The sequence below is a fragment of the Neurospora tetrasperma genome, assembly GCF_000213175.1.
Source record: "Neurospora tetrasperma FGSC 2508 unplaced genomic scaffold NEUTE1scaffold_1, whole genome shotgun sequence".
NCBI classification, from domain to species: domain Eukaryota; kingdom Fungi; phylum Ascomycota; class Sordariomycetes; order Sordariales; family Sordariaceae; genus Neurospora; species Neurospora tetrasperma.
Genome location: NW_009799099.1, coordinates 5,226,246 through 5,239,441, shown reverse-complemented (window position 1 = coordinate 5,239,441; position 13,196 = coordinate 5,226,246). Strand labels below are relative to the sequence as shown.

At 31.8% G+C, this 13,196-nt stretch overlaps 1 protein-coding gene across 1 annotated transcript; it reads left to right on the top strand.

The window, feature by feature from the left end:
- Positions 1-8,065: 8,065 nt before the first annotated feature.
- On the top strand, positions 8,066-12,918 carry NEUTE1DRAFT_36522 (uncharacterized protein; the record flags this gene model as incomplete). The annotated part of the gene is made up of 2 exons (XM_009848855.1): positions 8,066-8,165; positions 12,839-12,918. Coding segments are annotated over 2 exons (180 nt in total), but the record flags the coding sequence as incomplete, so codon positions are not given.
- Positions 12,919-13,196: the final 278 nt, after the last annotated feature.

The following is a 13,196-nucleotide window of genomic DNA, read 5'->3' as shown; positions in this document are numbered from 1 at the left end:
TTACCGCTACCGTTAGTCTAGCTATTATTATTATAGAAAGTAGTATTATTAAGCAATTTAGACAAGCTACGATATAGCTTCGCCTACCCCTCCTAATTATTACGGCCGGGGGTATTATATTAGTAGAATATTATAGTATAGAGGTCTTTATTAACTTTATCCTTCAGTATACGAACCTTTATAGCCGTATTATAATTGTATTTATCCGTTAGTATAGTAAACTATACTTCGAAGTCGGTAAAGTTAGCGAATTTACTATTAGCGCCTATACCTTACTTCAATTAGGCTATAGCTTTTTTAGAAACGGCGACGATATCGCTTTATTAGAGATAAGAAGCTAGATAATTTAGAAATCCCTATCCGGTAGGCCAATCCTAAATAGCTGAGTAGTAAGGGTTATTTAAAATCTTCCTTATATTCTCCGTAATAATAATTCTAGCCTTACTACCTAAGTAACTTATTGCGTGTAGGAGCTTAGTCTTTTCGTCTATAAAATTGTAGCCGTCGACCTCCTAGTAAGTACGGATAGTTGTAAATTAGGTAATAAATTAATTGTAGCGCTTAAAGACGTCCTTCTTTTCGCCCGTAAATTATTTGGGGTTTTTAATTAAATTGTAATAATAAACGTAAGTATTAGTAATTAGAGTAGGAATAAAGTAGTAATATCCTTTAGGGCTTATAAAGTAACCGCTTATATTTTTACTTCTATTTAGACTTTTAGGACCGCCGGGGCCGAATTTTCTAGGACTTCCGGGTCCGCCGAATCCTCTACCGAATCTTCTACTAAATCCTCCGCTTATTCCGGGCTTCTAGCCGGTAAATTCGCTGGCTCCTCCTATACCGTTAATGCTAAACCTACTAGCGCCAATACTATTAGTAATTATTCCTCCTATACTACTATTATTAGTATAATTAATATTGTTACTATTAGATCTTCTATTATTACTATAAATATCCGCTTCGGCTTCTTCGTCTACCCGAATAAAGTAGGTAGGGTTCTTTTTAGGGGGTGCTTCGGTAGTAGTATTCAGGTCGATACCGAATTATATACTAATTTGAGCGTTCTTAAGTTTCTTTTTAATATACTCTAATTCTTCACGTAGGATTCTTGCCCAATTATTTTGGGCGAAGGCTTCTTTGAGGTTAGCGTTTAATTCCTTAAAGGTATCATTCTAAGATTAGAATGCAGTTAGTAGATTAGTATATTGCTATTCCGTTGTAGTAACGTTGCGCTCCTTTTGGCTAACGATAGTATGTAAGGAGTCGTTATCCAATTATAAGGAAAAGATATTCTTCTATAGGACTATATACTTTTTAATAATATTATTGTATTTTTACTATTATCAGTTAATTTAAATAGCCTACTAAGCTTTAAGGTTCTCGAGTATAGTAATACGGGTTTTAAATCCCTTTACCTCCTTCTTAAAAGCCACTATTAATTTGTCCTTTACTTTGGTAATAGCGTTGATTTTATTATTGAGATCCTTAAGCTTGGCGTTGAAGTAATAAAATAATTTTATAATTTTTTTAGAGTCTTGAGCCTTCTTAGCGAAGTCCTTAGGGATTAAGAAGCTAGTTACTTCCTTTTTGCAAATATATTAGAATTAATCGAAGTCTTTTAATAGTATTAGGAATACTTCGTATAAGTTAATTTAATTTTATGAGGTCTAATTACTGAAATTAAATATTTAATTATAATTCTAACCAGCGAAAAAAATAAGAAGATGTCGCTTTACTACAACGATTGCGCTTGTAATATAAATACTATTCGTAGTACTTGAATGAAATTCTCGCTTCGTATCGACCAGTGTCGGATATATCTTTAATTAATTATTAGCGATTATATTAGTTGGTTGGGTATAATTTTACGAAGATTAGTTTATTGCGGTAGTTTCTTACTACCTTTAATCTTTCTGAAATTATTTATTACGCGTTGAATGCGATAATTAAGTACAATAAAGTATTACAGGGCGCGAATAAGCACTAAGCTAAGACTTTAATTGTTATACGAGGAATAGGAAGAGAATTCTATACGCGTACGAGAACTATATAGGGTACGCTATAGATCCGGGTACACGGACCACAGTACGTGTGCACGTGACTGCTGTACTGTATTTAGACAGCTGTACGGCTGGCTACACCACTGCAGTGCAGCACCCTTCTATATACAGGAACATAGCAGCAATGCCTGTGACAACCTTATTGTACTGAAAATTAATAATAATCCTAAATATAATTATATTTAATTTTATAAACGATACTAATATTATTGTAATAGCCTATACTACCGAAGAAGATTACTACACCTTATAAATAGTATAGTAAATATATTTAGAATAGGTTAGAATAAGAGCTATAGAATTTGAAGCGAATAAAATAGAATTAATATATTTTATACAGATAAGGGTACTAAGGACGGAAATTCTCTAATTCGGGGACGTAGTATTTTGACCGATAGAATTGATAGAATTCCTAAAGGTCTAATTAGACTATAAATTTAATTATTAGGCTTACGTAGAAGCGGTAAAGTAAAAAATAAAAATTTAAACAAATATATTTATAAGGTTAATAATAGAAATATAGGGTTACTCCTTGATTTAGGCAAGGGAAATATATAGTACGTATATTTATAGTATTATCATATACGGAGCCTTAGTATTCTACTAATTAACTGAAATCTATAGGAAATTATAAGGGATTGTAACCGGGCTAGCGAAATACTAAACTAAATATTTAAATATTATCGCTAGGGCGTATAAGATTATATTAATACGGAATTTAAAGATAGAAACCTTTTATTTATCGCTCGACTTCTATTTAAATAAAAGAGTCCAAACCTTCGAAGAAAGGCTCGCTTATATAAACTAAATAAGATTCGTTTAGGCAATAATAATTTAAGTAATTAATTATATTCGGATATAATAAGCTAGAGGTCGGTTACCCGCTAATAAATTAAAGAGTAGTATAATTGAAATTAGGTAAATTAAAGTATAAATACTAATAGAAAAGCTATTAACGATTATAGTTTGCCCCCCCCCTCCGGAATTAGGGTCCCTATTACTACTATTATAAATCCTAGAACCTACGGCTATTAATAGGGAAGAATGGTTAAGGGATATAATAAATAGAGAATAAGTATTGTACTATACTTACTAATTAGCAGTAATAATAATTAAATTAAATTAATAGTATAAATTTATTATTATTAACTTTACCCTTAAATTTAGTAGCAAAGCTATTTAACAATATATAGTTAATACGAAGAAAGAAAAGAAAAAGAGGAGAATTCGAATATCGGAGGAAAATAATAATGAATTATACTTTCTAATTAAAGCGAAGAGTTCTGTCCTAGTTTAAATTAGAACAGAGGTTATAAGATTCCGGGCTTTTCTCTTTTAGAGAAAAGTATTAAGCGTCTAAACGCCTATCTATACTTATAAATTAAAGAAAGAGATCTTTATTTATATTATTTTAAACTACCTTAATACAGAAGGCTTTTTTAATCAAATATTAAAAACTAGCTATTAACGAAAGAAGAACTTTAGAATTACTTAAACGACGGAGTTAAAAATAAGAGGATTTTATTATAGGCGTTAAAATTAAGTAAATTAAAAAAATACTATTTAGCAATTAAATTAGAGGAGGAGTAGTATAAAGAATTCGCAAAGTACTCTTAAGAAAGGAATAAATTATTAATAATATTAGAATAAAAGAATAAAGGGACGGAGAGGAAACGATTATACTAACTATGAATACTATTTATACTATAGCTATAGTAAAAACCGAAGCACCCTCTATTTAACGCCTAATTACGCCTAAAAGGCTCTTCAAAAAGCTCTATTATACGAATTTAATTTATAATAACGTTATATCGCTACTAAATCTAATTATCATTTATAATAGGGCGGCTAAGGGTATTAATAGTTATAGGGCTACTAGGGGTAGTACTACTACTACTAAGATTAGAGATTGTACGAATAGGAGTAATTATACTACTACTATAAAAATTGAATATAATATTCGTAGGAGTAATTATACTACTATTAAGATTAAAAATAATATAAACTGGATTTATTATACTACTAATATTAAGGCTAGAGGGAGTATAATTATAAAAAATATCCTTGCTATACAATATATAATATCCCTTTTAATTAAAAAATAATAATATTATAATATAAAATATAAGGAAAGTTAATAATATTATTCAGGAGATTGTCTTACACCAAACGACCGTATATATATTTAATAAATAATTAAATAGTACGAACGAAGGCTTTTAATTTCCAACGATATTTAGCTGGGCTATTTGATATTATAATAATAATTACGGATTAAATAACATGACGAACGTTATAAAGACTAATAGGAATATTTAATATATATTTACTAGAGTTAACCTCCCCGCACGCACTAAAAACCTTGAGGTACGCACTTTGTGGGACCTAGCAGCTGACATGAAAAATATGTTCTTTTGGCCGTGATATTCGCGATTTGAAATGTCTCGAGGTGGGTCAACCCAGGTTATGCACTGGAGACCTTGGTCTACAGTAGATAGGTAAGCAAATTTGATAGCGCTAATTTAAAAGCACCAATCTACTCGGTAGTGCAACTGGGTAGTACAACTGGCAATTGGGTAGTTTAATTGGCCGCCGTGTTGAAAGAGCGGGAAAGAAACGACCAACTTAGGGGAATGTTGACGTGTATCAGAAATCCGAAATTTAATGGGTAAAAACGGAAATTTCAATGTCAAGTGTCATCAGCTGAACCGCCCCAGTTTTTGAGTGGAGGTGCGTACCTCAAGGTTTTTGGTGCGTGCGGGGAGGTTAACTCATTTACTAATAGTATAAATAAAAGTTGTAATTTAGAAGTTAGTAATTAAAAATAGAACATTAATTGAAAAAGAAGGGTAAGAAAGAGAAGGATATAGAGTTTATAGGAAGCCGAAATGAAGTAAGTCTTATTAGTAATAATCTTACGAAAAATATTAGGACTAATAGGTTTTCAATTAGATTTCATAACTATAATGGAATTTAAAGTATAATAGAAGTAGGGGATTTTATAAATACTACTATACGGGTTTATATAAGGATTAGGAATAAGAGAAAGGATAAATATACTAATTTTAGGGGATTTAGAGATCCGGATTACTACGAAGGATATAGAAAAATATTATAGGCTATAAATAAACCGGGGCTATAAAATTAAAAAAAACTATAGAGCCCGGAAATACTTCCGGGGAGGAGACTTTAGGGTCGGAAGTAAAATCGATCGGGTTAGGACAATTATAATTAAAGGAAGCTATTTTGAATAATATTATTATAGGGAGGGAAAAAGGTAGGAGGGAATTAGGATGGGACATTATAAGGAGGATTATATAAATAGAAAAGAAGGCCTTTATACTACTATAAGTAAAGGTAGAACCGAAGGTTAGGAAATAAAATAATAGGATAGAAATAAATATAAATAGGAGTAATAAAGCGGAGGGGTAGGGATATAGACGGAAAAATAGGACGGAGAAGTAGGAGGAAAGCGGAGGAAGGGGTAATAAAAATTAAAATGGAAAAGCGGTGAAAGAAGGCGACGTCCTTAATTATATCTTTATTATTCTTATTATTCTAGTATCAGAATAACGCAGCGAAGGAAGAAACGAAATTAATTTACTGTAGTAATAGGTAAGAATTATTATAGTTATAAGTAAAGTAGGAGTGGTGTGGGCAAGTTACGACCGAAATAAAATTGGGGGTTTTTATCCGGTAGCGCTTAACGCCGTATAGTTTTCCCCTCTAGAGAACTGGAGAAGGACCTTATACTAATAAAGCGCTATAGTTATATAGTTAGGGCAAAAGAATATTATTATTATTTATTATATCCTAATAAGGGAATTAGTATAGGATATATTCGGAGAGTAGATTAATAAAAGTAATTTATACATTATTAATATAAGTACTAGAATAGGTAGTAGCCGTCTTTAATAACTAGAGCGGTTTTACCCTCTTTTAGTAATACTTCTATTTTATAGGTATAAGGGAGCCCGTACTAGGATTTGAAGCTATTTGAACAAAGTTTAAGAGGGGTGCTAGGGAGCTTTAATTGCTTGGAGGGTAATATAGTAATAAATTTTTAATATTAACGATTTAAAAGATTAAGTGCCTATACAAATAATCTATATGGGTATTTACCCATCTACTTATAGTTACTCTACTTTATACGTATACGAGAATCAGATTTGGTTATTAGGTCCCCATATATTTTGTAACAGTAGTTAATATACTAGAAATAAATTTTATATACTTTAATCAAACCGCCGCGAGCTGAAGGACTATAGCTCTTAAATAACCTATTATTAACCTCGTTTAATAATATAGTCCACTATCCCTAATTAAAGAAATTCCTGATATAATAACCTACCTACTCCTTTTTGTAGAGTAATAGTAATTCCCTAATCTATACGACAATATCCTCCTGATTAGTAAATTAGTATTATAAAATAAACTAAGCATACTCAAACTCTATTGTATTAGAGGAATAAATTATATACTATTATATAAAGAATAGTACTACCCTTCTATACGCAACCTTAATTAGTAAGGGATCGAGGCCTACCTTAGCATTAATTATTATAAAAACACGGGCGTTGAAGCGTTTCAATTCCTCAAAATCCTCTTTATTACATTAGTCTTATACTTCTAGGCTTGAATTCGACGGCAGGAGCAAGTATACCTAGTCTTCCTTAAGGTAATCAATAATATTATAGTTAATATACTATATACAACGCTATTACTATATAGTAGGGAAGGTCTAATTGATAGCGTTAGTAAATTGGACGTTACTATTAGTAACAACTATTATAGGATAAGGGATTTCGAACTCGTTGGCCGCTTCTTTAATATACTAGGCTAAGAAGGTATACCCCTCCTCCCTCTCGTTATTGAATAGTACTTATAAAATTAGGATAGAAGTCCTTTTAAGCGTAAGAATTATACCCTATATAAGGGGGAAATAGTAGTAGTTGGTCTTATATATTATATTGATTAAAATAGTATAAAGAACATTCTTTATATCCGACGTTAACGGTTAGTAACTTAAAAGGTATAGTATAGTATATTATTATCCCCTTCCTTAAAGTGTTTGTATTTGTATATAAGAATTTTGCTATTGTAATCATCGTATAACTATTTAAAAAATAACTGGGTATTATTATACGCTCCCCTTAACTAACGACGTACGACCTAACGTATATTATTAAGGTCCTTAAAAGTCTAGGGTATCTTAAGATGCTTTTCTTTTATAGTAATAAGGATAATCCTAATTATAAAGTCGTATGATAGGAGAAGGTTACCTAGGAAAGCGTTAGTTTTAGGATTAACTTCATGATTGAATACATTTTGACAAAAAATAATATAGCCTTCTAGTATACGTAACGGAGCGTAGCCTTTGTGCGTTAAATCTATTGCTCGGGCAATCTATTCCTAGCCTGTACTCTTCTTAATTTAAAGTATTACCCTAAACTGATAGTGGCGGGCAATCTTTCGTAATATAGAGCGTCGCTTTAAATTGGGATTCTATACGGAGGGAACGCGGGGGTCGGTATAATTGTAATAATATATAATTTTAATAACCGAACCGTTTTACTCGTACCCTAACTTTTTGAATTCCTAGGTACGCTAGCTTACAATACCAAAGCGATAGCGACGGTAGAAGGAGCCTAGCTCTATAAATAACTTAATCGTCTACCTTTATTAAAAAGAGGGGATTGTTTGTTAGTATAATCTATATTATATTAGGATCGATAGAAGTACTAGAAGTAAAAATATCGATTGAGGAGTCCGATATACAACAAGGGCGCTTGATAGAGGGCATTTAGAGTAATCGGTTAGGTTAGAAATTAATTGAATACGACGATTTTACGTACATTAAGAGTATTAAGGGTATGAAGAGTATAGTATTATAATTGTAGTATACTGGGTGTAGTTAGTGTAATTGCGTGTAGTGTAGAGTGTTGGTGCAAATCATTATACAAATGGCCGTGTGAAAAAGAGCGCAAGAAATTACTATATTATAGGGGATTTCGCGTGCATTTGAAAGACGAAATTTTGCGGGTAAAAACAGGAATTTCAATATCAGATGTCATCAGCTGAACCGCCCCATTTTTCTGGGTGGGGGTGCGTACATGTAGGATTTTGGTGCGTCTCGGGAGGTTTTCCCATATAATAATAGGCAGAAAAGGGGCGGAATAAAAAAGGGGTAGTAAGAGCGTAGGTAGACCCGAAGAATTAAGGCCAATAATATAAGGGGTTTATACAGGTATAGGTCGGATTTATTCGTCTAAAAAAGCACCTTCTCACTATAATTAATAATATTAGGAAGAAAGACTACAATATATAGCATTGCGTAATCTAGACTATGAACCTCGGAAAGCGCTCGACGAAATACATTTAATATTGATTTTATTATTATTAGTAGTATATGAGGTAAACTAATAGCCGTATTAATAGTAGAAATTAGATAGCGGGTTCGTTGCATAGCCATTTCTTTAAATTTGCTAATAATTAAGGGTTACAAATAAGTATCATTTATAAATAAATTAATATCGAGTATTTTATTTTCTTTTATAAGACTAAAGTGAATTTGATTTTCTTAATATAGTAATTTTTAAAATACATTGGGCGTTTGGCAGGTAATAGTATTTATTTATTTTGCTAGGTTAGGATTAGATAGGGTGTAGGCGTTCAGGAGTACGAAATAGATAATACAGATAATGCACTTATATTGTAGGATCTATTTTTCAATATTTCGGCTATTAATAGTCTCTACTATCTTTTTCAACCGTCTATTAAGGTTATTAGTTCAATTTAATAACTTTATAGTCTACCGTCGCTAGCCCGCCTTTTATATACCCAAGGGAAGTTTACGATATTAATTATATGGGGCGGCGGCCCGCGCCGGGCCGAGATTTCGTACCAAAAAGTATACATCGGTTTTAGAGGTAATTGTTAGTGTACTTACTTATGGTATTTCTCCTCCGTCAATACATTTAATAACCCTAGTGGACCATACTCTTCGAAGATATCTATATGATAGATACTTAAATATATATTAGGTCGGAATACCTTCTTTATATATTCCTATACACGCCTAGGGAGTTCGGTAGCTTCGGTAGCTACTTCGGCGATTAGAGTAATATCGTCTTACATTTCCAAATCATTAACTATATTATCGATCGTAATAATATCTAGCGCCGACCATTAAGATTGAGAGGCATACCCAACTAATATAAATAACCGTTTAAATAATACTTAAAAAAGTAAGTCTATTACTCGAACCCTGTTTTTAAACGTATTTGTCAAAGAACTTTTAATTATACCCTCTACTACAATATAATACATCATCCTATACAATTACTGACTATGAATAATATATTAATTTATATTATTATATATTGAAGTAGTATTTCTAATATTTTTTAACACCGAATTACTAATGGCTATAGTTACTAGCGCTCTAGGCACTAAACTAACTAATAATTTGTTAGATAGATTTTCGTAATTACTATACTATACTAGTATATCCTTCTAGGCATCCTATACATATGGGTTAATATAGTCCTTTTTAAACTAAGCTTTAAAAAGTATAGGTGTTATAATAGATTATCGACCGTGGTAAATCAATTTATAACTTTTAAAGTATAAAATTAGTAATAGTAGTACTAGCCAACCTAGGGGAAATAACTATACTTGCAAGATTCGACTATATTCCAGTACGGCTCTTAGTATTAAAAAAGCACTAATAAACATTTCGTAGATATAAGTAACTATACCTAAGTAGATAAAATAAGTTAGCCTAATTATATAGTAGATAGCCTCGATATATATAATTGAATTTACCCTTGAATTCGGAATATACTAGATTGGGTACTCTAATTATAATAATATCGAAGGATAGCGTTAAGTCGAATAATGCCGGGCGATTTTCGCTAACTCCCCATTGAATACAGTACGCCTTTTTATCCCCTTTTTTGCGAATATTAACTTTAATCTCGTATTTTATTTACAAATATTAGTAATAGAATCGGTTTATATATAAACTATATTTATTTACGACCTCCTATTTATTAATTACGTAGTTTAGTCCAATAAAACAAAAGCGATAGAATTTTAGACTAATAGGGCCAGTAGTACCTAAATTCTTATTTTATTAAGGTATATCCCTAGTATAATATATGGTAAATACTAATACGATTATTGGCTTGCTGTAGATTTCTATTATTATACCCTTTTCCAATAGTATTAGATATCCGATAGTATTAATTACGGTATCGAAATTGGCTATATAGGGCCTAAGAACTATAGGGAAAATATTGGTATTTTTAACTCGTTTACCGCCGTTATACGATAGACGTGCCGGCGATTAGTATGTGCCTATAATTAAACGGCGTATATTATAATAAATATTGAATCTACTAATAAATATAAGTACCGGGTAGTTCAAGGCATTAATCCCTGGATTATTAACTCTATTCTAATATTATTCGAAGATTTCCCGCCTGTAGATTTCAAGCTCAAAATAAATTCGAAGTAGTGTAGTATATACTAATAGTATAATCTGTCTATTATACGGTAGCCGTTTGGGAACCTTCTATAAAGTACATCTAATTAAGAAGGGTCTTTCTACTATTGGGTTATTAAGAATAGTACTATATTTATAAAATAATTTTCGAGGCTTCTTTAATATTTTTAACGGCAAGTCGACCGGCGGGCTTGAATTATCTAACGCATCCCTATTAAAGTAGTTTATATAAACTTATCACAAGGTTAACCTGTGTGCCTTGTGCCTGGTGCCAGCGTATAGCAGCTTCTAAGACTACTGTATACTATTATTACTACCCGCTATTATTATTACCGGCAGCTAATTGGTTAGAGCGCTACCTACCGCGGATCTATAGACCCGCTAATAACCGCCCTCATAAAGCCAGCCTTCCGGGCACTCGGCTATACACTTCTCTTCCTTTCTCCTTCGTACAATTACGCATATTCACATCTACTTTCTACCTTTTGCCTATAATAGTTAATTACACCTTTTAACTATTATATTTACCACGTAAACCTATTCTCTTTTTATTACGCAACTAATTTTTAGTTAGTATATATATAGGAATCGCCTTACCCGTCGAATCGCCGAATCTAATACCCCAAACATCGACAATCGTAGTTATAATAATTATAATCTTACTCCCTTTATTTAGTGAATAAGGGTAGGCACTTTTTATTTAAGTAATAAGAAGCCGCCTTGCACAATTACCTTTTTTATATTTTGCGCCGAGAGTAGCAACTACGCGTCCTTCTCTCCCGCTAGGTGTACTAACGATTCTTTTAATCTTAGTACCCCTCCTAGGAGTATCCCGTTTAATTTAAATAATATTTCCGAAGTATTCAATAAAGTTGTTAATACTACCAACGTTACTGTTTATTAAATTACAATTATTGAACTACTTCCCTCCCTAGTAATTAATAATCTCCTTATTAGTATTAATAATAATAAAGAGGAGAAGGCTATCCCTCGCGCCCACCTCAATATGTTTAATATTCTTACTTAAAACCCCGCCTTCCACTCGATCATCGCCCCACTCAATCGCCTTTCCTATAACAACCTCGCTCAATACAAGGATATTGCTATTGACCTTAAACGTAATAAGAACGAATTAAAAATTATCCGTAAGGTAGCTACTAAAGCCTAAAATAACTTCGATTAAAAGAACTTGAATTATTTTAACATAAAGGCCGAATTTAATAACCTCTAGAAGAAATATAATAACCTCAACGTAAATTATACCGCCTTTAAGTCTTATAGTACCAATATTCAGTCCCTACTCAATAACTATACTAAAATAATTAGTATTAGTACTAGTAAAATATTATCTTTAAGGTAGATTGTAGAAAACCCGCCGATTCTTACTGGTAAGAAGAACGTTAACGCTACTTGTAGATATAAATATCTTTCAAGTATAGTATTTCTATATTCTATCATAATAGAAGTATAACCCCCTCCCTTATATTAATAAGGATATCAAAATCATTCGTACTACTATACTACTACTGTCCTAAGATCTTATGCGGTATTTAAGATAATTTAAATATTATTCAAAACGGAAGAAAAATAGATTGATAATATTAGAAAACCGGTACTGGATTTATAAAATATTTAATTATTCGCTTCCAGAACATTAATCTAAAGATAGATGCCGGCTATCGCTTCGAAGTGTTCTTTATAAAGAATATATCTTTTGCGGGGTTTGAGTTGGAGTTTACTAAGTTTATAAACCTCTCCAGCCTCAATAATTCTATAAAGGTCTACTACTTATACAATAAGAGTAATAAGCGCCTCCGTAATGCCCTTGTGTATTACAACCTTCCCAAGGCCAACGACTTTAAGAAGTAGTTCGCAATCTACCGTACTATCGCCGGTAATTTAGAGGATACCGACTACTACTATAAAAAATATTCGTCTTCTTAGCAACAGCGCCCCCGCCGCCGGTAAAAACTCTAGCAACACCAATACTAATACGAACAGCGCCTCCAACTCCTATAATAGTAACAATATCCTATTTAACCAAAGTAGTAATAAAATAGACCTTAATACTATTAACCTTACTATCTTTATCCATAAAAAGGTCCTTAGCCAACGCACCTATAATAATAAATACTATTATTATGGCAACAATAACTATATTATTCGTAATTATTATACCTCTATTAATTATAGTGCCTAAAGCCCCTAATATAATAAAAGCAAAAAGAATAAGAGTAAAGGCCGGGGTAAAGGCTACCGCAATAAAGAGGAAGTCCGCAATACCGAAGCTATATTTACTACTACTTCTACTACTCCCGCTATAACCTCCGCTACTACCACTACCGCTAATAGAGAATACTACAATAAGCCGGAAAATACTTAACTTTTGTACCCAATTGCGCATAAAAGCCTTTTCAATTATTATTGTAGAAACAAATTTTAAACTCCCCGAAATTAAAGGGTTTAGAGGAGGTTAGAATGCAATCGTTAAATAGTTCTACTTCCCTAAATTTAATATTCTTATTATTTTATATTATAATTAAATCGCATAAAAATTATTATATTTCCCTTATTAATACCGGCTACTCCATATTTACTTTTATCAATCGCTCTTTCACTATTAAATA